This window comes from Mustela erminea, chromosome 18, assembly GCF_009829155.1.
Source record: "Mustela erminea isolate mMusErm1 chromosome 18, mMusErm1.Pri, whole genome shotgun sequence".
Lineage (NCBI taxonomy): Eukaryota > Metazoa > Chordata > Mammalia > Carnivora > Mustelidae > Mustela > Mustela erminea.
The window spans coordinates 55,909,246-55,936,100 of NC_045631.1; the positions used below are offsets into that span (position 1 = coordinate 55,909,246).

General features: G+C 46.9%; 2 protein-coding genes across 2 annotated transcripts; one reads left to right on the top strand and one right to left on the bottom strand.

Annotated features, from left to right (window-relative positions):
* Positions 1-6,885: 6,885 nt before the first annotated feature.
* Positions 6,886-11,927, bottom strand: ATP5PD (ATP synthase peripheral stalk subunit d). Its single transcript, XM_032322714.1, has 6 exons — positions 11,762-11,927; positions 9,751-9,881; positions 8,969-9,065; positions 7,752-7,823; positions 7,234-7,296; positions 6,886-7,087 (listed from the first exon to the last, which is right to left on the bottom strand). The coding sequence occupies exons 2-6, from the start codon at positions 9,870-9,872 to the stop codon at positions 6,956-6,958; spliced, it is 486 nt and encodes a 161-aa protein (XP_032178605.1). The 5' UTR covers positions 9,873-9,881; positions 11,762-11,927; the 3' UTR covers positions 6,886-6,955.
* A 93-nt stretch (positions 11,928-12,020) lies between these two features.
* Positions 12,021-26,472, top strand: KCTD2 (potassium channel tetramerization domain containing 2). Its single transcript, XM_032322704.1, has 6 exons — positions 12,021-12,422; positions 13,982-14,090; positions 16,322-16,413; positions 22,076-22,171; positions 24,427-24,552; positions 25,482-26,472. Exons 1-6 carry the CDS (start codon positions 12,084-12,086, stop codon positions 25,509-25,511), a joined length of 792 nt encoding a protein of 263 aa, XP_032178595.1. The 5' UTR covers positions 12,021-12,083; the 3' UTR covers positions 25,512-26,472.
* Positions 26,473-26,855: the final 383 nt, after the last annotated feature.

A 26,855-nucleotide genomic window follows, 5' to 3' on the forward strand; every position in this document is an offset into this window, starting at 1 on the left:
AGCGGCCACCGGCAGCCCCTGCCCCTCAGCCTCGCGGTGGGCTCTGGCGGGTGGAACCGGCCCCCACCGCCCCCGGCCCCCGCTAAGACGAGGAGGCGTGCACGGAAGCTCGCGTGTGCACGCGCGGCCGACGGGGACACACCAGGGCCAGCCTCTGGGGTCCGCCCAGGCCCGCAGGAAAAAGGTGGCTCAGGAGTGTTTCTAAAGGGACTGTCGGAGAGGTACGTTTATGATTTCCCTACTTTCCTATGTACATAATCCTTTAGTAAGAGACTCAATTAAAAAATATGTTATATATATATATATATATAATATATATATATATATAAAATTTTGGCCAGATATTTTTTCTTTTTTCTTCTTTTGTCCACTTTGGAGCACACAGCTCCAGAGAACCTGTGGCTACCATATGTTCCACCTGGAACATCTCACATCGCGGGCACCTTAGGGTATCATGTCTGCAGGTGGGCGGGAGTGGGTAGGCTGCACGTTCATCGGATTTCCCTAAGACTACCCAAAAAAGTTTAAAAACCAGTGTCCTTGTAGGAACAAAAACCAAACTAGAAGTAGAGAATCCTCCTCTCCCTTCTCCAGCATCAACCAGAATTCTTCCTGCTCTCTCTACTCAAAATCACGTTTTATGGATGTTATTTTAAATCATCTCTGACTCCCACACCCTGGCACACGCCTGCGGCATCATGGCCCTAGCCCGTACCACTGGAGTCGGTGCCTCTCCTCTGGGTTTCAGGCTTCAGATCTCCTAAAACCACCCTCCATGCCCTGACTCCACGGAGGTTACACTCGAGTGAGAGAGAGGACAGTCAACAAGTAAACTGGTGAACAGGATGATTTCAAACTAAAGAGGGCCATGGGGAGGTATGAGCTGAGGACCCGGAGAAGGCCTCTCTCTGGTCCACAGCAACAGCATCCTTGGCAACCCTGTCCCCGGCAGGACTTCTTTAATGTCTTGATAGGCTACCTCCCTCATAGGGTTGTTGTGAGCTGTAAATGAAAATGATTTTGTCCAGTGAGTGTAACAATGCCTGGAACACAGCAATGCTCTGTTAAGTCATGACTGTTATGTTTACTATTAGACTAGTTTGCCCCATTGTTCAAGGTTTTTTTTTTTTTTTAAAGATTTTATTTATTTATTTGACAGAGAGACATCACAAGTAGGCAGAGAGGCAGGCAGAGAGAGAGAGAGAGGAGGAAGCAGGCTCCCTGCTGAGCAGAGAGCCCGATGCGGGACTCGATCCCAGGACCCTGAGATCATGACCTGAGCCGAAGGCAGCAGCTTAACCCACTGAGCCACCCAGGCGCCCTGTTCAAGGTTTTTATGTGATATTCTAGCTAGAAGTGAATCCCTCAAGGCTCAAATTTCCTCTAACTTTGCCTTTCATTCATTATGAATTCATAAGATTCTTCTGAATACCAAGCACAGTGCTAAACCCTCGGGAACATAAATGACCAAGGTATAATGCTGGCACTTGACAAAGAATTTTCTAGAACCCTCTAGATCTTTCTAATCCTCTAGGATTGATCATGTTACGTTTATCCTCCACGCATTCTGTAATTACTTGATTTCTCACGGAAACTCACAGAAATGAGTTTGTTTCCAAGTGCCTGCATTTTTGTATTGTGTTATTCTAATTTATATGTTGGTTATTAATTTTTTTAAAAGATTTTATTTATTTGACAGAGATCACAAGTAGGTAGAGAGATAGGCAGATAGAGATGGGGAAGCAGGCTCTTTGTTGAGCAGAGAGCCCGATGCAGGGCTTGATCTCAGGACCCTGGGATCATGACCTGAGCAGAAGGCAGAGGCTTTAACCCACTGAGCCACCCAGGCGCCCCTTAATTGTTGTTTTTTAAAGATTTTATTTTTATTTGTCAGAGAGAGAGAACAAAAGCAGGGGGAACAGCAGGCAGTGGAAGCAGCAGGTTCCCAGCTAAGCAAGGAGCCCAATTCTGGACTCAATTCCAGGACCCCGGGATCATGACCTAAGCCAAAGGCAGACACCCAACTGACTGAACTACCCAGGCATCCCTTAATTGTTGGTTTGTTTTGTTTTGTTTAAAGATTTTATTTTATTTATTTGACAGAGAGACATCACAAGTAGGCAGAGAGGCAGGCAGAGAGGGAGAGGGGGAAGCAGGCTCCCTGCTGAGCAGAGAGCCCGATGCGGGACTCGATCCCAGGACCCTGAGATCATGACCCGAGCCTAAGGCAGCGGCTCAACCCACTGAGCCACCCAGGTGCCCCTTAATTGTTGGTTTTATGTAATATTTGCTCTGGAGTCAGATGTGTACTGTGGTTGTTTTTGTTTTTGTTTTTTTTAATTTGAAGCTTTCTTTATAGTCTAATGTTATCAGTTTCCAGTTATTCTGTTTGTAGGACACAGAATTTAGTATATAAGTTATTAAGTGAGCCTTTTATTATAGTTTGATATAGTATCATTTTGCAAATGCCAAAAATAGGTGTTAAAATCTTTACAACTGTTATGTTTCCAGCAGTTTTAAACTTTTTTGGTTTTACATATTTTAATTTTTTTAGCATGTCAAGGTTCCAATTACTTTTTTTTTAAAGTTTTTTTTTTTTTTTTTTTTTGACAGAGAGAGATTACAAGTAGGCAGAGAAGCAGGCAGAGCGAGAGAGAGAAGCAGGCTGCCTGCCGAGCAGGAGCCCGATGCGGGACTCGATCCCAGGACCCTGAGATCATGACCTGAGCTGAAGGCAGCGGCTTAACCCACTGAGCCACCCAGGTGCCCCAAGGTTCCAATTATTTTTAATCCCTTTATTAAGAATTACATTTGACCCATTTCATGTTTTTGTCATAAATTCTACCTTGCTAGATGGTAATATAACTCACATAGTTGCCCATCCTTTAAAAATGTGCATTCCAAAAATTTTCGAACAAACACAAAAACAGAATAGTGAATGAGCCAACCTAGATTTGTTAAGTTATCAGGATTTTTTCACATCTGCTCCAATAATCCACTTATCCTTTCATTTTTCTGAAGTATTTTAAAGTAATTCCAGACATCACATCATTTCACCCCAGGAGACAGTCACATACTTCAATATTAATCTAATTATCTTTTTTTTTTTAAGATCTTATTTATTTATTTCTGAGAGAGCGAGAGAGAGAAACGCACGCACAAGCAGGCAGAGTCAGAGGGAGAAGAAAGCTCCCTGCCAAGCAAGGAGCCCAATTCGGGACTCGATTCCAGGACCCCGGGATCATGACCTGAGCCAAAGGCAGCAGCTTAACCCACTGAGCCGCCCAGGCGTCCCTCTAATTCTCTTTTCACAGTTGATGGGTGCGAACCAGTATCCAGGTAAGGTCACACACACGATTTGGGTGTTGGGTCTCTTCAGCTGCTTTTAACCTAAAGCTGTCCCTGCCTTCCGTCTTACATTACCCCACACCACTGACTTGAAAAACAAAGGTCAAATGTACCATATTTTGCATTTATCTTTACTTTCTGGTGCCATTTAACTTGTTGCTCTATCCCAGCTATTTCCTCTAAATTAGAAGTTAGTTTTAATGCCTCCGTTAAAGTCAGGTTCAACTTTTTGGCAGAAACAAAACAAAACAACTTTCAAATGGTGCTGCGTACTTAATACCGTGTATCAGAAGCTACAGCGGATAGGCTTGGCATCAGGAGTTGAGAACCTGCTCACAGTCAAGTTCTTCACCAACCTTTTATATTATGGTTTCATCCTCTGAGAAACTTGCCCTAAAAAACTATTTCATTAGGAATTACAAAATAATGACTTCTGATGTTATCCTTTTTTTCACATTTATTGGCTGGAATACTTTGTAAAGAACTTTCATGAATTATGTCTGCTAGTTTATCCTGAAACAGTTGTTTAAAAAGGCAGGGTATATGCCTAATATCTTTTCTTTCAGTGCCAGTTTTTTCAATGAACTGGAACCCTTGAGATAGATAGATAGATAGATAGAGAGATGTGTATATACACACACACATACACACAGAGATATATATCGAGGTTTTTTTTTGTTTTTTTTTTAAAGGATGGACAGCTTGTGGTTAGATTTTGGGTTGACCCAGTATGAAAATTTGCCGATAGATAGATAGATAGATAGATAGAGAGAGAGATGTGTATATACACACACACATACACACAGAGATATATATCGAGGTTTTTTTTGTTTTTTTTTTAAAGGATGGACAGCTTGTGGTTAGATTTTGGGTTGACCCAGTATGAAAATTTGCCTAATAGGCATCTCCCCTGATTCATCTTTATCCGAAATGTTTGATTCTGGATTCTGTATTTATACTAATGTATTTATGCTACTTTGTGGATTCCTATCTTTACCTTTTGCTATAGAGGATGTACTCTTGGGGCGCCTGGGTGGCTCAGTCAGTTAAGTGTCTGCCTTTGGCTCAGATCATGATCCCAGGGTCCTGGGATCCAGACCCACATTTGGCTCCCATGCTCTTTCTCTCTCAAATAAATCTTAAAAATAAATAAATGAAAAGTACTTTTTTCTCTAGTGATTTGAAAAGCATAATCCCATTTTACTAGTGATTTTTTTTTTAAGACTTTAAGTTATCTCTACATCCAACACAGGGCATGAACTCCCAACCCCAAGATCAAGAATCACAAACTCCACTAACTGAGCCAGCCAGGCACCAGACTAGTAATCATTCTCGATGTAAAATCAATGCATGCTCAATGCCAAAATTTCTAAACAGCCCAGGAGAGTACAGTTTAAAAGTGCCCCAATCCTACGCAAATGCCTTGGATGGAGGCACGTTCGCTCGTTCACTAGTACCTCTTCCGGTACGTCTTCCAAAGGGTCTCCCTCCAATGCTAGGGAACCCTGCTACAAAACTTCCTGGGGACCGATGTTGGGTCCTTCCTTGAACAAGTTCTAACCCCACTCCAAAAGCAAACTGAACGGCTTTTTCTTAGATTCCCCACGTTTTACATTCGGAATCCTTCGATCTTCAGTAGGATGGCTCACTGCCAGTTCAGTGATTCACAGCAGAGAGAGGGAATGTCATACTCATTTCTGTTTTGTGCACTGAAGGCCTTCTGGCGCACACGCTGCTGTAACTAAAGTGGCTCTAACAGGAACACACCTTGCCCCTCAACCACACTTTACCTTCAACACAGTACCTGCCCCTATAATCAGGGGTGATGGGGCCCAGACTCCCCTCTGCTATGTCCTTTAAGACCACACGGCTTTCCGGCGCTCTCAGCCATTGTCACTCTCCTCTAATCCATCTGCCACCTTTGGTAGCAATGTCCAAAGACTGCTGGTCAGTGCCTGCTACCCTTCCTCTTGTCCGTTTTTCCTACAGGATGTAAGCCTTATTAGGACAGATGCCTCTGCCAGGAACACCTGCTTACCTAGAACCTTCCCAGGTTATCTCATCATAATCATTCTCATTATAATCCTGAGGTTTGTGAATGAGAAAAGGCAAGTCCTAAGGCAGTGAACAAGTAGTCTAAAACCAGCACTTCAATGCTCAGAGAGAGTAAAGGGGCAGGTAGACCAGGTCCTCTGACTTGAAGGGCAAGAGAATACCTTCTACAGCCTCACCTTGTTTTTTTTTAAGATTTTTACTTATTTGTTTGACAGAGACAGAGATCACAAGTAGGCAGAGCGGCCGGCAGAGAGGGGGGAAAGCAAGCTCCCGGCTGAGCAGAGAGCCTGATGAGGGGCTCAATCCCAGGACCCTGCGATCATGACCTGAGCCGAAGGCAGAGGCTTAACCAACTGAGCCACCCAGGCGCCCCAGTGTGTTTTTTTTATTTTTAAGTCATCTCTACACCCAATGTGGGGCTCAAACTTGTGACCCCAAGATACGAAGTCACGTGCTGTCTACCCAGTGGGTCAGCTGGGTGCCTGCACCTCACCTTACCTTATACCTCCTGTATTTGTTGCCACTGCTCTGGAGTCCTGCTAACTAGGATCAACAGCAGGAATTTCTTTTTTTTTTTTTTTTAAAGATTTTATTTATTTATTTGACAGAAATCACAAGTAGGCAGAGAGGCAGGCAGAGAGAGAGGAAGGGAAGCAGGCTCCCTGCTGAGCAGAGAGCCCCATGCGGGACTCGATCCCAGGACCCTGAGATCATGACCTGAGCCAAAGGCAGCAGCTTAACCCACTGAGCCACCCAGGCGCCCAAAAGCAGGAATTTCTTAAATGAAATGATGGAATTGAAATAATTTTCCGAGTTCGAATACAAAGCTGTAACCTTTTTAAGCCTGTGACAAAATTTCATTTTACAGATTTATGCTGAGCAACTGAAGCACAGAAAAGGAGACCCTGCTTGCTACTTGCCCTGCTGTCGCATCTGCAATTTGGGCCATCTGTCCCTGGGACTGACTTATGGACAAGTACAAGGGAGCACTGCTTAGGAACCAGTGGTTTGAAAGCAAAGAGGAAGTTCAAGGAATCAGATGATTCTTCTTAACATATTCCAGTGAAATGCACTGTCATCAACCCTACTGCGATTTGTTAAGATTTCAGCAGCCCGGGGCGCCTGGGTGGCTCAGTCTGTAAGCATCTGCCTTCCGCTCAGGTCAATGATCCCAGGGTCCTGGCATCATGCCCCACTTCAGGCTCCCTGCTCAGCAGGGAGCCTGCTTCTCCCGCCCCGACTTTTCCTGCTTGTGTTCCCTCTCTTACTGTGTCTCTGTCAAATAAATAAAATCTTAAAAAAAAAAAAAAAAAAAGATTTCAGCAGCCCTGGGGGCTACCTGGCTCCTATACACCCTAACCGTTAGGTAACTAGACCAGCACACAGCTGCCGGCTCAGCTTTCCATCTTAACAAAAAGTCCACTTGCAGTGGTGGCATCTCCGAGTTGTAACTGTCTCAGCTGCAAAGGAGCAGACACACAGTACCATATCCATTATTTTTAATGTCCAGCGTTTATAATACGAGGGCCAGAGCTCTTTCCCCACCTCAAGTTTATAAGTTTTCGATTGGCTTGTGAGGCCAATAGGGATACTTCTTCTTGTCTAATTTGGTTTCTGGGAAGGCTTCATTCAGGTCCTCAATGGTCATCTGATCAAACGGAATTATGTTCCTTAGCTTCTCCAGCTGCAAAGAGGGGGATTGTGTTAAGGTAAACAGGGCCACAGAGATGCAAAAAAGAATCCAAGGTAGGTTACTGCCACGAGGTGACAGATGTGTGGCCGTGAGGGAGAGAAAACATCTTACAACCGAAGGCCAAGGCTGATCTTTACCTGTTTTTCGTATTCCACAATCCTGGCCTTTGAGAGAGACAAAAACTCAGCACAACTTTTCACCTTAAAGAGAAGAGAGACATTCTGTTTTGAAACCAAGTTGTAGTGTCCTGACCCTGAGGCTCCCAAAACAGAAGTCCCAGATGGTTAGGTGTCTGAATACTACCTTAGATAATTTCCCAGCCAATTCTAACTCCTTAATTGCTTTTAACAGCATTGTTCAAGTGTAAGTGGCCTACGATAAGATGCAAATACTGAAAAAATGCTACTGAAGAAGTTCTGATCTATGTATCCACCTGTGAAACCATCACCACCATCAAGACAGTGAACAAATTTATCAGTCCCCTGCCTCCCATTCCCAGCCAACTACTGAAGCACTGCTGCCACAGATTACTTGCATTTTCTAGAGTTTTATTTTATTGCTCCTTTTAAGTCCCTCTACCTTAACCTAACTTCTAAGAAATATAGAGCCATTAGGAAATACAGTTTTAGAGTAAAGACTAGTCGCAACTACTCACATCTTCTTTTTCTTCAGCGTCCACCTGAACAGTGTATTTATCCTCTGGCACAGGAATCTTCAGGGCATTGAACTACAAACACAGGAACAGTTGTTATTACTGTATCTGGGAGTCCAAAGAAAGGGCTCCAAGACCCCCATCCTTACAGATAAAAACACACCCTCTATCCTGAGAGGAAACCAGTATGCATCTGAGGTGTTGCAGTGGAAAGAATATTAGCCTGAGAACAGGAGCTGAAGGTTCTTAGTCCCGTCACTAACTAAACAATTCTTCATTACCAAGAATTTCAGTTTCATCTGAAAAGGACAGGTGGAAGAGAGGACCTAAAAAATGGCCTCCTAGAAACTTGTAGATCTGAAGAAACGGATTTCTCTTAAAAACGAAACCCTAACGGACTAATTGGCAGAAGTAACATTTATATAACGGTGACGAAGATGCGTCTCCTTAGAAGACTGCTTGGCCCTATGGCCCCAGCACAGAGCACTATACCAGGCACAGAGCAGGCCTTCGAAAAGCCATCTGTCCAATGAATAAATAAATTGTGGGTGGCGCCTGGGTGGCTCAGTGGGTTAAGCCGCTGCCTTCAGCTCAGGTCATGATCTCAAGAGTCCTAGGATCGAGCCCCGCATCGGGCTCTCTGCTCAGCAGGGAGCCTGCTTCCTCTTCTCTCTCTGCCTGCCTCTCTGCTTACTTGTGATCTCTCTCTCTCTGTCAAATAGATAAATAAAATCTTAAAAAATAATAATAATAAAAATTAAAAAAATAAATAAATTGTGGATGCTGAGGTTTAACATGTAAATGTCAGAGGAGGCTAGGTGGACGAGAAATTTAGCCAAAAGACACAGTCAAAAGTGAGAAGAGAAAGGAAAAAAACAGTGAAAATGTAGAAAAGATGTAAGGGAGACAGGTGAGGGGCTAAAAAAATAATTGAGGAAGTGTTGGAATGGAAACACTTAAGTCCACAGCCCTCTGCCTCCCTGATTAATAACATACTAGACTGTTTCTTTGGATAGGAAACTTGCTAAGTGAAGACCCTGAATTCTCTGCACATATTTACCATATATCTCCACCCATCTTTCCCGAACTTCCTTTGGGCTCGGACTGCTAACAGCACCCTTGTTTCCACGCTGTCCTCCTGCATCTCTAACTAGCTACTGTTCTGCTCCGCACTCGCAAGCCACACTATGAGACCAATGCTTTAGCTGCCTGAGTCTCACCTTCTTCTCAAAGTCATCTACCAAGCCAGCCTTCGCCACATTGGCCTTGTAGTAAGCCCAGTCGATAGCAGGGGGTTTCTCAGGGAGAGTAGCCAACCTGCTCACATGGAAAAGCAGAAGTTAAAATTGGTCTATGAACAACAGAAAAGTCACATAGTACATTCCTTATTCCTATGGCCTCGAGTTATCATCATAGTTTTCTCTAGGAGGGAGATAATAAGAATGCCAAAAAACTACTTTCATTTGGAAACATGCATGCTTCAAAAAAAAAAAAAAAAAAAAAAGATTTATTTATTTTAGAGACAGAGCGTCTTCAAGTAGGGAGAGGAGCAGAGGGAGAGAATCTCAAGCAGACTCCCTGCTGAGCACAGACCTGACCTGGAACTCATGAAATCATGACCTGAGCCAAAACCAAGAGTCAGAAGCTTAACTGACGGAGCCACCCAGGCACCCCTAGGTGTGGGATTTCCATATAGCAGAAGAACATCAGAAATTGGTATGTAGGGGCGCCTGGGTGGCTCAGCGGGTTAAAGCCTCTGCCTTCGGCTCAGGTCATGATTCCAGGGTCCTGGAATCGAGCCCTGCATCGGGCTCTCTGCTCAGCGGGGAGCCTGCTTCCTCTTCTCTGTCTGCCTCTCTGCCTACTTGTGATCTCTGTCTGTCAAATAAATAAAATCTTTAAAAAAAAAAAAGAAAAAGAAATTGGTATGTAATTCCAAATCACTGTTTTGCTTCCACATTTAGTAGCAAGTTAAGCAGGTCCCTCTTAGAATGGTACTGACTTGGAGGTAAGTGTCTCATTCCAAGATTTCAGGGAGTTAGCAATGGCCTTCTGGTTTCGGGGTATGATCTCCCCAAAAGCTACCCAGTCAATGGTTTTTAGAGCAAGTTTTCGCCCAGCCATCTTGAGATCCTGCAAAATAAAACAGGTCAGATCAAAAAACAGGGCTTTTACAGAGAATCCTTTAAAAGGCACCTTAGAAACATGCAAACCTTTAAGAAATAGATCAACATCCTGGGGCACCTGGGTGGCTCAGTGGGTTAAAGCCTCTGCCTTCAGCTCAGGTCATGATCCCAGAGTCCTGGGATCAAGCCCCATGTCAGGCTCTCTCCTCAGTGGGGAGCCTGCTTCCTCCTCTCTCTCTGCCTGCCTCTCTGCCTCCCTGTAATCTCTGTCTGTCAAATCAATAAATAAAATCTTTAAAAAAAAAAAAAAAAGAAAGAAATAGATCAACATCCTGACAGCTTGAGGAGTACCTTTATCAACTAAAGGAATCAGGATTACTAAAAAAGGATAGTTTAGCTTTTCAAATTCAAGGCATGCAACAACCTGGCATATAGCTACATCATTTCCTCCAAAGATTGTCCCCCTCTACTCCCCAACTCCTACTCATCCTTAAAAAGCCCAGTTTTCTAGTGTCTGCTCTTCACGTACCTTTGGAAATATTGCTAAATTAATACACTGCATAAAAGCAATCATTTATATACATTTCCATTCCGACTGCATGCATTTTATTCAGATGCTCCAGGGCACAGAACTTAACACATACACTAGTTTCAACAGAGCTCAAATAGAGCAGATCCTAGGCCAGAATTTCCTCACCTCAAAAATGGGGATAATACCAGCCCTGCTGACCCTCAGAAGGCTGTTAAAAGACCAGCGAATTGTGCACATCAATCTGCCGTAGTCTTACCAAGCTATTCACTCCCTATCTGACCGGTAATAACCTGCACCTTCCCGTTCAGATCTGATTATCCCCTGCAGGACTAGCACGTACCCTATGCATTCTAGTAATACCCTTAACAGAGGTTTTCAATATATATTTGAATGTGAGAGAAGGTGCCATGTGGTTACAGCCATTTTTTTTTAAACTAAGAATATGGGAACATAGTCAAACTACATTCAAGACCCGTGCCAGACATCAGGAGGAAGACTGAAATGCCAAAGGCCTTTCTTTGCAAACTATGGGGGTGGATCACAGGGGAGCTGCAAGAAATCCTCCCCAGGATCTTAAAAAGAACTGGTCCAACACCTGCCTCTTGCTTTCCTTCCCTCTCAGCAATAGCTTGTTTCCAGGACTGGAGGTGATGGGCAGGTGACTTTTACTTTAAGTAATCTCAACACCCAGCGTGGGTTTCAAACTTGCAACCCAGAGATCAAGAGTCCCATGTTGCACCGACTGAGCCAGCCAGGCATCCCTGCAGGTGACTTTTAAAGACACCAAAGAAACAAACGCCCTTACAGAGACTTTCCCAAGCACCAGTGCAGGGAGGCTTCCTAAATGGTGGGATTTTTGTCCTTTGTATGTTGCTGAATCCCCAGGGCACAGGAGGGGCTCCGTGAGTATCCGCGGAAAGGATACGCGAACCTTGCACTCTGAGAAGCTCTGAGCGCTCCACACGCTCCGACGCTGGAACCCTCAGGATGAGACTGAGTGTCCCTCACTAAACAAGTGAACACTATCTCGGAGTAACATTTCCCCAGCCCCCCACCGGACTGCAGAAGTCGGCCGCGCTGGGGGCGGACCGAACGAGACGACGCGTGTGGAAGCACCTCGGTCAGAGGCGGCGGGGGTCACAGCCCGGCGACCTCGCGCGGGGGAGGGGAGAGGAAGGGAGGGCCGAGCAGAGCGGCGCCGGCGGCAGAAGCTACACCCGGGCGCTCTGCCAGCAGGCTAACCGCAAGGCCCGGCCTCCTCGTCAGGGGTGCGACAAGGGTCGCCACGAGGTCTGGAGGGGGCAAAACAGGGCAGCCCGCAGACATCGGGCCCGGCGTCCCCAAACCCCACTCACCTTCACCGACCCCGGCTGCCCAGAGTCCACAGCAGCAAGGAACGGAACTGGATCACCGGAAAGACTCCCTGAGCCAACCCCAAAGCTGAAGGGGCGGGCCTTGCTTCGCAAGGCAGCCCGTAGAAATGGAGGGTGGTTCCGGAAGTCCCGCCCCCGAGGGCGGGTGTAGCACTTCCCCCTCGCTGGTCTCCGGGCGCTGGTTGGGGGCGCTCCCGTCCCTCTCCCCCGGCCCCACCCCCGCCGATGGGCCGGCCCGGCTCTCCCTGCCGAGAGATGGGCCGGCCCGGCGGCGCGCGGGCAGCGGCGGCGGCGGCGGCCCAAGATGGCGGAGCTGCAGCTGGACCCGGCGATGGCTGGGCTGGGAGGGGGTGGCGGGAGCGGGCTGGGCGATGGGGGCGGCCCGGGCCGCGGACCCCCCAGCCCTCGCCCCGTCGGCCCCACGCCCCGGGGGCACGGCCGCCCACCCGCCGCTGCCGCGCCTCCGCTGGAGCCGGGTCCCGGACCGCCAGAGCGGGCAGGGGGCGGCGGTGCGGCCCGCTGGGTCCGACTGAACGTGGGCGGCACTTACTTCGTGACCACCAGACAGACCCTAGGCCGGGAGCCCAAGTCTTTCCTGTGTCGCCTCTGCTGCCAGGAGGACCCGGAGCTGGACTCGGACAAGGTGCGCCCCGCCCTCGGGCGCGCCCCCGGCCATCGAACCCCCTTCGTGCCTCCTAGCTCGTCCCCAGATTCCTGCGACACGCTCCCCACAGGCGGGCTTTTCGGGCTGTAACCCCCTCCTGCCCCTCCCCCGTCAGGCTGGCCCCGGGGGCTATTCTCCCCCATCCTCAGTCGCACTCCGGCTTTCTCTCTGACCCCGCCCTTCGCTCTCAGCGACTCATTGCCCACACGGTGCCCACCCGCACCCACGAGAACCCACTGCACACCCCTTCTCCGTATTCCTCTCTCTGCCTCTCATAACCAGCCCCTCGGATCTGCATGAGTTTTCCCTTGGCTCCTCGTCAGCCCCTCACTGCCTGTGCCAGATGCGTCCAGAACTGGGTCAGGGTGAGCGAAGGCATCTTTGTAGCTTTCTCAGACTTCCTCTTGGACCCCTCTGCCAAGTTGGGTGAAAGCCTGGGTCTGACAGCTGCAGGAAGTGCTTCTCCTGATAGCACGCTTCTTTCCTGTGGTCCTGGGCCCTGAGCTCGCATCTGGTAACAGTCACTGTTCTAGGAGCATGTTAGAGCTCAGATACATGCCTTGGAAAGAGATTACCAGTTGCCAGTGCAAACCGAAGCCGACTGGTTAAGGCCATCGGAAAATGCAAACTGAAGAATGCTGTTGAGCAAGATGCATGGCTCCTAACCAAAAGTTGAGAGGTGACGAGACACTTCCAACCCATTTCCAGTTTGAAGTGTTGTTTATTAACTTTACACATGGATCATTTAGTAAGGCGTTGACCATAGCATACCTCACCTTCCATATAGCACTCAGCCAGTTACATTGAAATGGAGTTAGGTTTGGGTAGAGATTGGCTGTTTTATTTATTCACCATTTACGTCTCCTCTAATCTCAGATCGATAGAAACCTGTCCTGCCCTAACTTTAAAGAAATTCCAAAACCTTTGCTTGTAAAGGAATTATTTTTATCTACCCTAAATCTCTCTTGTTGCAATAGAAGCCAGTTTCTTCTTGTTCCTTTTACTGTAAAGATGAGTAGGATTAAAGCTGCTCAGCGCCAAGTCCCGGCGGTGCCAAGCTTCCTCTGGGCACAGAACTGGGGTGTGTGAGTTACAGCTGGCAATGCAGACTCCCACTGATGTTGGCCTTGAGCTCAGGAGTATTGCCAACTATACAGAGGTTTTCTTAGAATTAGGAATGTGATTTGGGGGCAGTAGAGCAGTCAGAATGTCCATCTCAAGCAGAGATTTAGTAATCAAACTGGCATTTTCTTCCCCTTTATAACAGATATCCCATAGAAGAATGGTGGTAATTGTGTCCCAGTAAAGATTTTAGAAGTTCAAGTAAACTCCTGGATGTGGGACTTGGCATCTGTAACACCCCACCTGAAATGATCTCAGAGTACAAGATACATAAAGCTAGCCTTCTTGCCAGTAGTTTGTGATAAGCAACATCTAGCAACACGCCCTCTCACTATAGAATTGTGACAGAGAGGCTGAAACCCTGCCCGGACTTAGTCTGAAATCTCCAGAGTGATACCTTTGTGTTCGGTTGGCAGGACGAGACAGGGGCCTATCTGATTGACAGAGATCCCACCTACTTTGGTCCTATCCTAAACTACCTCCGCCATGGGAAGCTCATCATTACGAAGGAGCTGGCAGAAGAAGGTAAGAACGACGTTCGAACTAGGCATTTTCAAAATTTGCGTTCTAGCTTTAAAGCTGTTTCACAGATTTGAATTTATTTTTAAAGACTTTTATTTTATTTGACAGAAACAGACAAAGCGAGAGAAGGCACACAAGCAGGGGGAGTGGGAGAGGGAGAAGCAAGGCTTTCCTCTGAGCGGGGAACCCGATGCAGGGGCTTAATCCCAGGACCCCGGGATCCTGACCTGAGCCGAAGGCAGATGCTTAATGACTGAGCCACCCAGGCACTCCCGAATTTGAATATTTTTTTTTTTTTGGAGATTTTCATCAAGTTCATGTGCAGGTGTAGTAAAGGTTTATGGAAGTGAGCAGGGAGTCTCTAGTTACCTAGTCTTATCTGAGGAGGTCTTGCTTAAGGGGTCCCCACTGGGCTCTGTTCAGCGTCCTTAATGAGAGGGAAAAGAGCTAGCTCAGTTTTACAGATAGCTTCGGGAGCATTCTCCAAACCTGCAGAATTGTCAGGATCCCTTTTTACTTTTACTTATGAGCTTGTAAGCAGTGAAGGTCCGTAGCCTGGAGCATCACATCCCTGACATTAATTATTTATTTTTTTCAATTTTACTTGCAGCTATAAAACATAATAAAGGCTTGGCCTCATTTCTTTTAAGACTGGTCTCATGCTTCCTTGTAAATTTTTGCAGCTGACCTAATTCGTTCTCCAGTCCATTGTCAGGTGTATCATCAGTTGCCTCATCTTTTTGGTTTGTAGGGCATCTGGACTGTTAAGTGGGTCTAGACATCTTTCTAAAAGGCTTGCCGTGGTCTCACCAAAGGCATTCAGTAGAAGATTGGGGCCTGTCCCTAAGTCCAGGGCACCCTGACCTAGAATCTTTAGCTCTGAGTAAGAAAGCTGTAATGGCCATGCTAATTAATGAAGTGGCCGCAAAACACATCGGTTTCAACGGGTAAAAAGAGGACTCGTGTGCTTGCTCTTTCTTTCTTTAACATTTCAAAAGCATGCAGAAATAATGGGAATAGTACAATAAATTCCGTGCACCCACCGTCCAGCTTTAATAATCACTACCTCACGGATAATCTCGTTTCTTGAAAAGAGGAGTCTTCAGCATCTTTTCTGAAGTCTTTAAAAAAATTGTTTTCTATTGAAATATTTTCAGACTCAGAGGAAAGGGCCAGAACAGCACAGAGAACTCCCAGATTCATCAGTTTTTTAGCATTTTTTTGGTCATGCTTGTGTTACCGGCCATTCTGTCTCCCCGCTCCTGTGCTTCTCCCTTCCCCGCGCAGTTTTTACTGCCGAACTATTTAGACTAAATCGCAGACTCACCCATTAATTCTTCACCTGTATTTCCCAAGAACAAGGTTACAGTAGAGTTATCGAGTTCAGGAAATTTAATATTACTAAATATTTCTATCTATAGCTTATATTCTAATTTTATCAGTTGCTCCAGTAATGTTTTTTTATAGCAGATGTTTTTGTCTGATACCAGATCATACATCCCACTTGGTTGTCCTGTCCAAGGCCTTTTAGTTTATTTAGCGTGGCATTCTTTCAGTAACTGCCTTTTATGTTCAAATAATAAGCATCCTATTAAATGTGGTCCACATTAATTTATACACACTCACCCCTGGTCATTTTTAGGACAGACTGGGTAAGCATTGCAAGCTCAGGAGTTCTCCAATGTGACCAGTTCCAGGAAATAAGTAACATATGGGAAAGGTGTCCTGCAGCTAATGGGCAGGTGCAGGGAGAGTCGAGGAGGGTGCCAAGTGGGAAACTGCAGGGGTGAAACAGAATGAACAGAGCAGCTCCAGAGCTTGACTCATGCTGGGGAGAAGGAAATGGGTACACCCTAAACAGCAAAGAAATGTTTCCCAGCCTGAAGGAGGGAGACCAGGCTTCCATTGGAGAAAGCAGTTCTTGGGCGCCTGAGTGGCTCAGTGGCTTAAGCCTCTGCCTTTGACTTGGGTCATGGTCTCAGGGTCCTAGGATTGAGCCCCGTATCGGGCTTTCTGCTCATCGGGGAGCCTGCTTACCCCCTGTCTCTTCCTGCCTCTCTGCCTACTTGTGATCTCTCTTTCTCTCTGTGTCAAATAAATAAATAAATAAATCTTTTTTTTTAAAGAAAGAAAGAAAGAAAAATGCTGTTCTTAGCAAGCATGCAAACTTCAGCTCTTGCTGTTTTCTGGGGAATGCACACACATCTCTAACTACAGTTTGGTCCTTGGCCTAGGTGTTCTGGAAGAAGCGGAGTTTTACAACATTGCATCTCTTGTGCGGCTGGTTAAGGAACGGATACGGGACAATGAGAACAGAACTTCTCAGGTAATGGGTTTTGAACTCTTTTTTTTTTTTCCCCCCAGATCTTATTTATTTATTAATTTGAGAGAGTGAAAGTATGAGAGGGGAAAGGTCAGAGGGAGAGAGACTCCAGCTCGATCCCCCGATTCCAGGATCATGACCTGAGCCAGAGGCAGTCGCTCAACCAACTGAGCCACCCAGGCACCCTTTTTTTTTTTAAAAAAAAAAGATTATTTATTTATTTATTTATTTGACAGAGAGAGAGATCACAAGTAGGCAGAGAGGCAGGCAGAGAGAGAGGGGGAAGCAGGCTCCCTGCTGAGCAGAGAGCCCGACGCAGGACTTGATCCCAGGACCCTGAGATCATGACCTGAGCCGAAGGCAGCGGCTTAACCCACTGAGCCACCCAGGCGCCCTGCCCTTTTTTTTTTTTTTTTAAATAAGATTTTATTTTTAATCTCTTCACCCACAGCATGGGGCTCAAACTCAGAACCCCAAGATCAAGAGTCACAGCTCCACCAACTGAGCCAGCCAGGCGCCCCACGGGTTTTGAACTCTTAAAGGGAAAAGGTCTCCATGGCTCTTTGTTGCCGTGTCTGGGTGGGATTTGAAAAGGGACACATGCTGTCAGGCAAGAGCTACCGCTCCCCTTAAAGCTGGAGGTCTGTGGGGAACACAGTCCATGCACCAGACAGACAGGGCATTCGCCACTGGGCTTGTTCAGAACAAGGAAACAGAAGAAGACATAACAAAACAAAACAGCCCTCCTGTCCCTTTAAGAGAGCTAGCGGTTGTGGCTGCTCACCATTTGGCAGCAAGTCCATGGCACTTGAGGTCCCTAACCTTGTTCTCAGGCAGAGAGTATCTGTCTCCCTCCACATAAGGGCCCAGCAAGCTCTTGCTTCCACCTGTTGGCCACTATTAGGACCAGCCTTTTTAAAAGTGTGATCACGTCCCATTCGGCTCCCAATAGCCACATGAAACCAGTCTCGCGCTCTAGACTTTAGGAGCTGCTTGTGAATAATGCTTCCGAGGAAATAATCTCAGGCTTTCCTGTTAAATATGAAGTCTGGGTTTTTATATTAACTCAGTAGACAGAATAACAACAACAACAAAACCCACACAATTTGCCACCAGTTTGAGACGACCGTAAGGCACACAGCGCTTATTTCACACCATGTCACCCATCACATGTCATAAGTGGCCACAGTGGCATCTTTTAGGCCCTTGAGATTCTCTGGCTCCTAGGAGAGGGTTTGTGCCCTCTAGAAGCTTGAAGTCTAGCGGGGAAAACAGACGGTCCCTTTCCTGTATAGGCTCTATTTTAAGAAGGTACAGCTGTAGTGACAGAGGGCAGCATTGGACTCCACTGTGACCATCTGTCTTGTGGCCTGAGTTGCCTCTTATCCCATCAGCTCCCAGTGATGGATGCTTTCCTGAGATCCAGTCTATTGCAGTGTAGAATTTTCCCGTGATTCAGAAGGCAATGTTTCTTTTCAAAAGAACAAAACAAAAAGTAAAAAATAGTTCCTCTCTATGTTCTATGTTAGACTTCATATATCCAAATTTTCTGGGTTTTTTTGTTTGTTTGTTTGTTTTTCCTGGCTCTAAATGGAGTTATCTGATGGGGGAACTGACATCTATGACCAAAAATGACCTTTCTTCATTTTATCTGTAGTAGTTTGCAAAGATGGAAAGAAGAGCTTCTTGGTTTTCTTCCTTCTAGCCAATGTCTGAAAACCTTTCTAATGTTCAAAAATGAATTTATAATTGGTTTGCAATTTACCATATGGAATATCGAATGGCCTCAATCTCGTTGCCATCTCGGATTATATTGTACATGGCATCTTTTTCTATTGTAGATACTTAATAGCTAGACGTTCTGGAAACCTAGCTTTGTCCTCAATTTTCCACATTCCGAAAAAACTTTTGATTGCTTAGTGTAAATTTTGATGGTACCATGAATTATGTAATTTGAAGCCATTCAGCCCTGAATGTTCTCAGTTCTTTGCCATTAGCTAAGTCCTTGAGAGCATTGTAAGATTTGTTTGATGACAGCGATTAAGTTAATTAGTCCTCTAGGTTTTGAAGGCTTGTGGATATAGACCCAGTTGGAGGCTTTTTTGTTCTAGGGCTGGCAAGGCCTTTTTGATGCTAATTGATCTTTCCATCTGTCCTTTTTATTTAGTGAAACTCTGAGCTTTGGATTTGATGTTGTTCAAAAACACCCTCTTTTGCATGTATCACAGCTCTAAGGCAAAATTGGCCATGTGTGTATTTTTGTGGCTGTCCCTTCAAACACGTTATCTCCTTTAACTTGCCGATTTTTTTCTTAAGATTTTATTTTTAAGTAATCTGTACACCCAACATGGGGCTGGAACTCAACAACCCAAGATCAAGAGCCACACACTCCTCCCACTGAGCCAGCCAGGGGCCCCGAACTTGTCTCTATTTCAGGGAGACACACATGACCAGGATTCAGGCAGAGCCCAAGATATGGGTGTCCCACCCCACCTTTTAGTGACTTCTCACTTATCTGTTAGTGGCTGCCACTACTCTGCTACTTTGCTGTCTCTGACATTTTTTGTTAGGTCATTAATCTTAGTGCATTCGAGAACACCTGTGGTTTACTTTGGAAGAGAAAAATAAAGAGGTAGCATCTTAAATACCTTGGGCTTTGATAGTTGGGGCTAGTATCATAGAGCTTTCGTGATACTCTGAGTTTTAGAACATAAAACACTTGGTTGTTTCCAAAATGTGTGCTCAGAGATCATTGAAATCCTCCCGGGATTTGCTCTACATTTTAGGTGGAGGGAATGTTTTTCTTGGTGCCTTGTGTAACAACAGTTGCATTCGGTCCAGAAGGGGAGACCATGAAAGAAAGAGCTCAGCATTGCTGGCGGACCAGCCCGGGCACTGGCGCTGCCTCCATCCCAACAAGCACCGCCTGACTCAGGCAAGACACACCAGTGTCCCGCAGCAGACGGGAGCAGAGGGGAGCCACTCTGGGCTTGGAGCACTCCCTAATCCGGAGCTGCTTTTGTTGAGCCAGTATTTCCCCAGCAGCGGGTTCTTGCAAACAAATTTTCCAGAGAACTGAAGCCCAGTCATCCTTTTGAAAAAGCATCAAAGCCGAATTTCCATTATTCTTAAGGAAACCGTCTGTATTTTCTTTCTTTCTTTTTTAAAGATTTTATTTATTTATTTGACAGAGATCACAAGTAGACGGAGAGGCAGGCTGGGTAGGGGCGGGGTGTGTGTGTGGGGGGGGAAGCAGGCCCCCCGCTGAGCATAGAGCCCAATGTGGGACTCAATCCCAGGACCCTGAGATCATGACCTGAGCTGAAGGCAGAGGCTTAACCCATTGAGTCACGCAGGCGTACCCCCCCTCCCGCCCTCCAGTCCATATTTTCTTGAAATCCCAAGAATATAACTAATCCCTCCGTGATGGAGCATCATTGTTCTCAGCTTCCGTTGCTGTTTGTGCTCTAACAAATGCGTCATGTCCTTTGGACGGGCAGTGGATGTGCAGCTGTTGGACCCAACACTGAATGGTCCGAAATTGACAAACGCTGCGTCTTCCTGTGAGCCTTCAGTCGTCCTTGTGAGAATGGGAGCTCTCATCTGGGGAGCATTCCTCCCTGCAGCACCCCTTGCCCTCGCCTGACTTTGGCTTTTTTTTTTTTTTTTTTTAAAGATTGATTGATTTGAAAGAGAGACACACACAGAACAGAGGGAGAGTGAGAGAGAGAAGCAGACACCCCACTGAGCAGAGAACCCGACATGGGGCTTGATCCCAGGATCTGAGCCAAAGGCAGATGCTCAACTGACTGAGCCACCCAGGCACCCCCTGACTTTGGCTCCTAAGGCTCACAGCCCAAGTCCTAAGAGAGGGGTTCTCCTCTGGATAAAGCATTAGGGGCCTTCATGCCGCAACTTTGGGGCATCTAGCCTTTTTACTTCTGGTTCTAACTACTGTTCCAGAGTTGAATGGGCTAAAAGTGACTTCTTTCTGGATCTGACACCAACTGGGTGTCCAGCAGTTCGTCCTCTCCTGAAACTAACTAGTGTGTAGTAACTCTTTCTACAGGTTTCAGGGCTCAGCCGCCTGCTTCAGACGCCAGTGCCACATCCCAGGTCCCCATGCTACCTGCACTTCTGTCCACCGCGGCTACACAATGAAGGGTTCCCATGACATCCCCCTTCGGGTTCAGTAATTTACTAGAACAACTAGAACCCAGGAAGATGCTCTACTTACTATTACAGTTTATCTCTAGGAGACAGAGGACAGCCAGATGGAGAGAACCGGGGCGGGATCTGAGCGCAGGAGCCTTCGCGCCTGTGGAGTTGGGATGTACCACTTGGCCAGCATGTGCTTACGGTTGCCAACTTGGAAGCTCCCTGAACCTCAGTGTTCGAGGGTTTTTAAGGATGTTTCATTACGTACCCATGACTAATTGGATTAGCTCATTGGTCGTTGGTAATCGAATTCGGTCTTCAGCCGCTCTCCCTCCCTCCGAGGTCAGAGGTCGGCAAGTAGGACTGGACGTCCTCATCTTCTTTTTTTTTTTTTTTTTTAAGATTTTATTTATTTATTTGTCAGAGAGGGAGCAAGTGAGAACGAGCACAGGCAGGCAGAGTGGCAGGCAGAGTCAGAGGGAGAAGCAGGCTCCCTGCAGAGCAAGGAGCCCGATGTGGGACTCGATCCCATGACGCTGGGATGATGACCCGAGCTGAAGGCAGCTGCTTAACCAACTGAGCCACCCAGGCGTCCCTGCACATCCTCATCTTCTAATGGTGCTTGGTCTTTCTGGGGACCAGTTATTAGCACAAAAAAGATACTTTCATCCCTCAGGTAATTCCAAGGGTTTTAGGAGCTCTGTGCTAGGAACCAGGAACAAAGACCAAATACCCATTTTTTAGTATATACTTCTATAACGGACATGCTACCATTTAACTCTGAAACACTTTCACTCTCAGGTACCATCAGCGGAGGGTAAGTGTTTTAAACATTGGTATATCCTGGGATCCTGTTTTATATATTATTCCCATAATAAGATTTCACTCTGAATAAACCAAAATGGTCTGCATTTTCAGTATGTATGTCAGATATGAAGCAATTAAGATGATGAGGTGACTTTCTTGTCCAAAGTGATTTTACTCTATTTTCTATTCCGGGAAATGGATGAAATCTAAGCACATAACTCATTTCTCTGAACTTCAGAATTATTGGACCCACTGATTCCATAGCCTTGGGCCTTTTTTTTTTCTTTCTTTCTTTCCTTGGATAAGTTTTTATTGAAAAACGACATCGCTGGGGCGCCTGGGTGCCTCAGTGGGTTAAAGCCTCTGCCTTCGGCTCAGGTCATGATCCCGGGTCCTGGGATCGAGCCCTGCATCGGGCTCTCTACTCAGTAGGGAGCCTGCTTCCTCCTCTCTCTCTTCTTGCCTCTCTGCCTACTTGTGATCTCTGTCTGTCAAATAACTAAAATCTTTAAAAAAAAAAAAAAGAAAGAAAGAAAGAAAAACAACATTGCTGCTTGTCAGAGGGGCTCGTGTGGGGCTGTCCAGAAAAAATGTCCAAGCAAGCTCCTTTTCAGTGGTCAGTTTTGGAAAGAGCCACACCAGGGCAGCTGCAAACTGTTGTGTCCTCGAGATTGTTCTTGAAAGTCTGTTGTTGTCGCAGGGCCCCGTGAAGCACGTGTACAGAGTCCTGCAGTGCCAGGAGGAGGAGCTTACGCAGATGGTCTCCACTATGTCCGATGGGTGGAAATTTGAACAGGTATGTTTCCCAGGAGGCCCCATGCCTCAAACCATCGCCCGCCATAGGCAGCTCCTAACCTCAGGGGTCCGTTGGGCCAGGTGGGAACCTGTTCAGAAACGTAGGAAAGAGCCACTGGGTGTGGATGATGTGCTCAGTCATACCGGATGAGTTGGGAGACTTGAGAGTAGTATCATGTCTCCCAACTTCACATCCAAGTTTCAGTTTGATTGTGCTTGCTTAGGCCTGAAAGTGTCTTTATGGGGTTTTTTCTTAAGTGCTCAGTTGACATTTTATAGAATAACTACGAAAAGAAGGCTAGGATGCATCCATAGCCCTTCCTTTCCTCCCCCCGGGGTGAGAATGCTGTCGTTCCAAACAGTATGTAATCCATCCCGAAGAGCATGGGCGTGTGTGATGTGAAAGGAGTCAGTCATGGTGAGAAGTGTGGCTTCGCCGTTCCCCATCAGTCTGTGCATTTCTGTTCCTTTAGCTTTGGGTCGTGGAGGAAGTATCCAGACAAAGCCACACAGTCAGCGTTGTACTCTTCCCTCCATTAGATGGCAGAATTGTTCAGCTCATCTGTTGCCTTCGCCACAGGAAGGCTGAGCGCGAGCAGAATGAACATGTTAGCAAACAGAGTGATCCTGTTACCGTTTTGTGGGGATCAGTCCCGTTTTTATGCAGACTTTTGAAGAGTCAGTTGAAGGGTCACCAGAAACTCACCTTCTCAACTAGCTGCTGGGCTGCTAAGAGCACTGTGTTGTAGATCGGATACACGGGTGTCTCCGCCTTCAGAGCTAACGCAGGATCCTTCCTCACGCGTGCCCGCACTGCCAAGTCCATTCTGCCTGTGTATGTTGGCCTGATTCTTAGCCAGGTGGGGGCTGCAAGATGTGCCATACTTCCACCCCACAAGTATTTTCCCTGCTATGTGTTTTTTCTTTTTCAATATTCTATTTGTAAGTAATCTCTGTGCCCAACATGGGGCTGGAACTCAGGACCCCGAACTCAAGAGTTGCACGCTTCTCCTGCTGAGCCAACCAGACACCCCCTCCCTGGAATAAGTTTTAAGCAAAGAATGTTTTGGTTTTTTGTTTTGGTTTTTTTAGATTTTTATTTATTTGACTGAGAGAGAGGGGCAGTGAGAGAGGGAATACAAGCAGGGGGAGTGGAGAGGGAAAAGTAGGCTTCCCGCTGGGTGGGGAGGCCAATGCGGGGCTTGATCCCCGGACTCTGGGATCATGACCTAAGCTGCAGGCAGATGCTTAATGACTGAACCACCCAGGTGCCCCAGCAAAGAATATTATTAAAAAAGTAATAATAAAAATAAGTTTGTTTGTTTGTTTGTTTTTACAATTCTTTTTTTTTTTTTTTTTTTTAAGTTTATTTGAGAGAGAGCACAAGGGCAGGGTGAGAGCAGAGGGAGAAGCCCCACCGAGCAGGGAGCCCGATTCGGGACTCAGTCCGGGGACCCCGGGATCATGATCTGAGCAGAAAGCAGATGCTTAACCGACTGAGCCACCCTGGTGCCCTTTTAAGTATTCTTTATGAAAGCGGTGAATAATTATGAATCTTTCTCTCATCTTGTTAATGTTTGGGGGACAGACAAGGCATGCTTGTACGAACTCTATTATATGGATGAGGAAGTTAAAGCCCGTTCATAGAGCGAATCCGTCATGTTCTTCTGACATGAGGCGCTACATGCTTGCCCAGATGACCTTACCCTTTGGCTTCCTTTTTCCCTGAGCACGTGTATTGTCTATTTAGAGTTGAATCCTGAATTCAATTCGCTAAAAAGGTTAAAGGTCGCAGCAGCATATGGCTTCTGGTAACTCTTCAGTGATTCACTCAGTGCTTTCCAGAGCCTTCTGAGTACCAGTCTCCAGTCCAGGACTTCTGCCTGAAGATGAGCCAGCTCTGTGTAGGCGTTTGGCTGAAGCAAGTGTCCATTCTCATTCACACAAACATTCTCTTTCACCTCAGTGTTTGCTAGAAGGAGTATGATCGTGGTAATCCTAGTTGCTGCCTTTGGGATTGTTTCAAGTGCTTGGGTGGGAGACAGTGACAGCGCCCGTACTTTTCTTCTCTAGGGAAGGCTTATTGAGGATGCGCTGGTGAGTAACTGAGATCCAGACGTGCCCTCGAGCCAGGAGAGTCCCAGAAATGATCGTCCTTGAGAGGCAAAACTACACAGTTGGGTCAGGAGGAGGGTTGGACGCGTGTAGCTCTTTGGTACCTGAAGGTGACTGTTTGCCATATTCTTGTTCTGTCAGCTAATCAGCATCGGCTCTTCCTATAACTATGGAAATGAGGATCAGGCAGAATTCCTCTGTGTCGTCTCCAGAGAACTAAATAATTCTACCAATGGCATTGTCATAGAGCCCAGTGAAAAGGCAAAGGTAAGAAATGGTGTCACCCGAATTTTGTCTCTGACTCGTTTATTCCCAGCCCCTTAGAGGGCTTTGCCTGAACCAATTGTTGCTTGAGGTTTCTTCCCTTTCCTTCTGAAGCTGGCTTTGCATTTTGCCTTCATTTTTTTTTTTTAAGACTATTTATTTATTTATTTGAGAGAGAGAGTGAGAGAGAGAGAGCATGAGAGGGGAGAAGGTCAGAGGGAGAAGCAGACTCCCCATGGAGCTGGGAGCCTGATGTGGGACTCGATCCCGGGACTCCGGGATCATGACCTGAGCCGAAGGCAGTCGCTTAACCAACTGAGCCACCCAGGCGCCTCTTCATTTTGGTTTTTGACTGTTATAATTTAAGTCAGGATTTATGGAGCCGTGGCTGAGGGTTTCAGTCAGGAAACGCGTACTGAAATAGGGTGACTCTGATACCCTCAGTCCAGTCAGGGAAAAAAATCTTATTGCCACTAATTACAACAACGTGAGAATTCTGAAACTCAAAATTGGAAAATATTTTGTGTCTGTTCTTTGAAACTGTTCTCTCCTTTTTGCTGCCTCAAGAGAAGAGGTATTTGGTTACCTCTGTGACCTCCTCACCTTTAGTCACTGGGAAATTGTGTGGTTACCTCACACACTCTCCTAAGTCAGCAGCCCATGGTGCGTCTGCACCATTTCCTTTAGCATCGACAGCACTCGGGGCCCCCCGGTGTTGAGCAAGTCTTTTACTACTGAAGTGCTTCAAGGGGGTCGGGGCTGCAGCCCTGCCTTGCCTCCTGGTTTACCAGGGATTGTCGTGCTGCTCGCAGGGGTCCAGCAGAAAGCAGCCGCGGCTCCCTTTCCCCTCAGCAGTCTGCTTAGCAGCCTCAGCCTCAAAGCAGGTCTGCTCCAGAGTCCAAGCCTCAGCCCTCTCCCCCGTCTTCCCGCAGATTCTTCAGGAGAGAGGATCTCGGATGTAAATTCCAGATCCTTAAGCATCAGGACAGCAACCCGGCAGAGCACCTCGTGACGTTCAATCTTGCTCCTGTACAGTAACCAACCGAGCTGCTGCAAAGCAAAGCTGAGCCTGGCCCCCCAGTGGAGAAGTGTTCTGGTCAAAGCCAAAGGAACCCCTGCCCCCTCCCACAGGAACCTGAAGACAGACGCGACTCCCGGCTGCAGAATACCTTTTCAGAAACCTGCTTTTGTTTTCTTAGCCAGTGTCGTGCCGAGTCTGATAACCGCAGCTGGGCCAGGTTCCCAGTTGGAGCCCTTCTGGGCACCTGGGGGAAGGGAAGAGGAAGGCCTGGCTCCTTGGACACGCCCGTACTTCAGGGAAGCGGCAGATGAAGGAGGATCGTCCCTGAGCTGTGCCGTGTTTTCGCCCGAGTGCCGCGTTGGAAGCCGCTTTGTAACACTATCTTTCCCTCCTTCTCTGCACCCCGGACTAATGCAGCAGATGCCAAGGACTGTAGCTTCAGTCTGTCGAGTTGAGTTTAGGTTTTGGATAAAGGATGGCGTTGCCAGAATAACCCCTCCCCCCATTCCTGTGAACAAAACCCCTTTGAGGAAGCAGGTGGTGGGGTGTCCTTGGTAAAGGGCGGAGGTCGGGGATCGCTGCTCTGGGTTCGGGGCGCTTAGCCGCCATGTCCATCCCTGCCTCCTTTGCCTCTAGCAGCCCGGACTCTCCAGAAGCTTGCTTTCATCCCGAGAGGAGGTCTGAGGCAGGTGGCGTCCCGCAGTCTGTTGCACAGACAGATGGGAGCGTCAGGTAGCTGGTCTGTAGCCTTCGCTCACCCTCCGTTGGCCCATCCTCCTCCTCTGACTTCTGAAACTGGACCGAAGAAAAAGGGGACTTGGGATCCTCTGATGGCTTGGGGTGGGGACAGCATTTCTTTGAAAGTTGCCAAATGTGTTACATTATAGTATCCAAAAGTGTTATTTCTTCTGTGATTGTCTCTTGGAAATGCCTTGACTGAACATTTAGTATTTATTTGTGTCTCTTCTTGATTTCTGACCATGCCTGGCAGGCGTGTCCGTGACCCCACATCATCCCTGGTAGAGTGTGTGTGTTTGCTGGGCAGGCCAAGGACCCCCCTCCCTACGTCTCTGACCCCACGCATTAGCATCACTTCTTTCTTCAGAGAGCCAGGTCATGGAGAATCAAATGCTTGTTTGACCGAGGAGGGGAGTAAAGTCCTCCTTCAGGCTGGGACCACAGAGCTCGTAGCTGGATCGTCTCGGTGAACAGTCACTGAATGCAAAGGGCCAGAGAATCCCTAGTTTTTCCCAAGATGACTTTCCTGGTATGGCAGATGGCCCAG

What these genes read in the sequence shown, in the direction of transcription:
- ATP5PD (XM_032322714.1), bottom strand. Translation starts at nt 9,872, where the DNA reads ATGGCTGGGCGAAAACTTGCTCTAAAAACCATTGACTGGGTAGCTTTT. An exon ending in AATGAGACACTTACCTCCAA is followed by an intron (nt 9,066 to 9,750) that starts GTCAGTACCATT and finishes CCATGTGAGCAG; the next exon opens with GTTGGCTACTCTCCCTGAGA. An exon ending in TTGTGGAATACGAAAAACAG is followed by an intron (nt 7,088 to 7,233) that starts GTAAAGATCAGC and finishes CCCTCTTTGCAG; the next exon opens with CTGGAGAAGCTAAGGAACAT.
- KCTD2 (XM_032322704.1), top strand. Translation starts at nt 12,084, where the DNA reads ATGGCGGAGCTGCAGCTGGACCCGGCGATGGCTGGGCTGGGAGGGGGT. An exon ending in CGGAGCTGGACTCGGACAAG is followed by an intron (nt 12,423 to 13,981) that starts GTGCGCCCCGCC and finishes TTCGGTTGGCAG; the next exon opens with GACGAGACAGGGGCCTATCT. An exon ending in AGCCCAGTGAAAAGGCAAAG is followed by an intron (nt 24,553 to 25,481) that starts GTAAGAAATGGT and finishes GTCTTCCCGCAG; the next exon opens with ATTCTTCAGGAGAGAGGATC.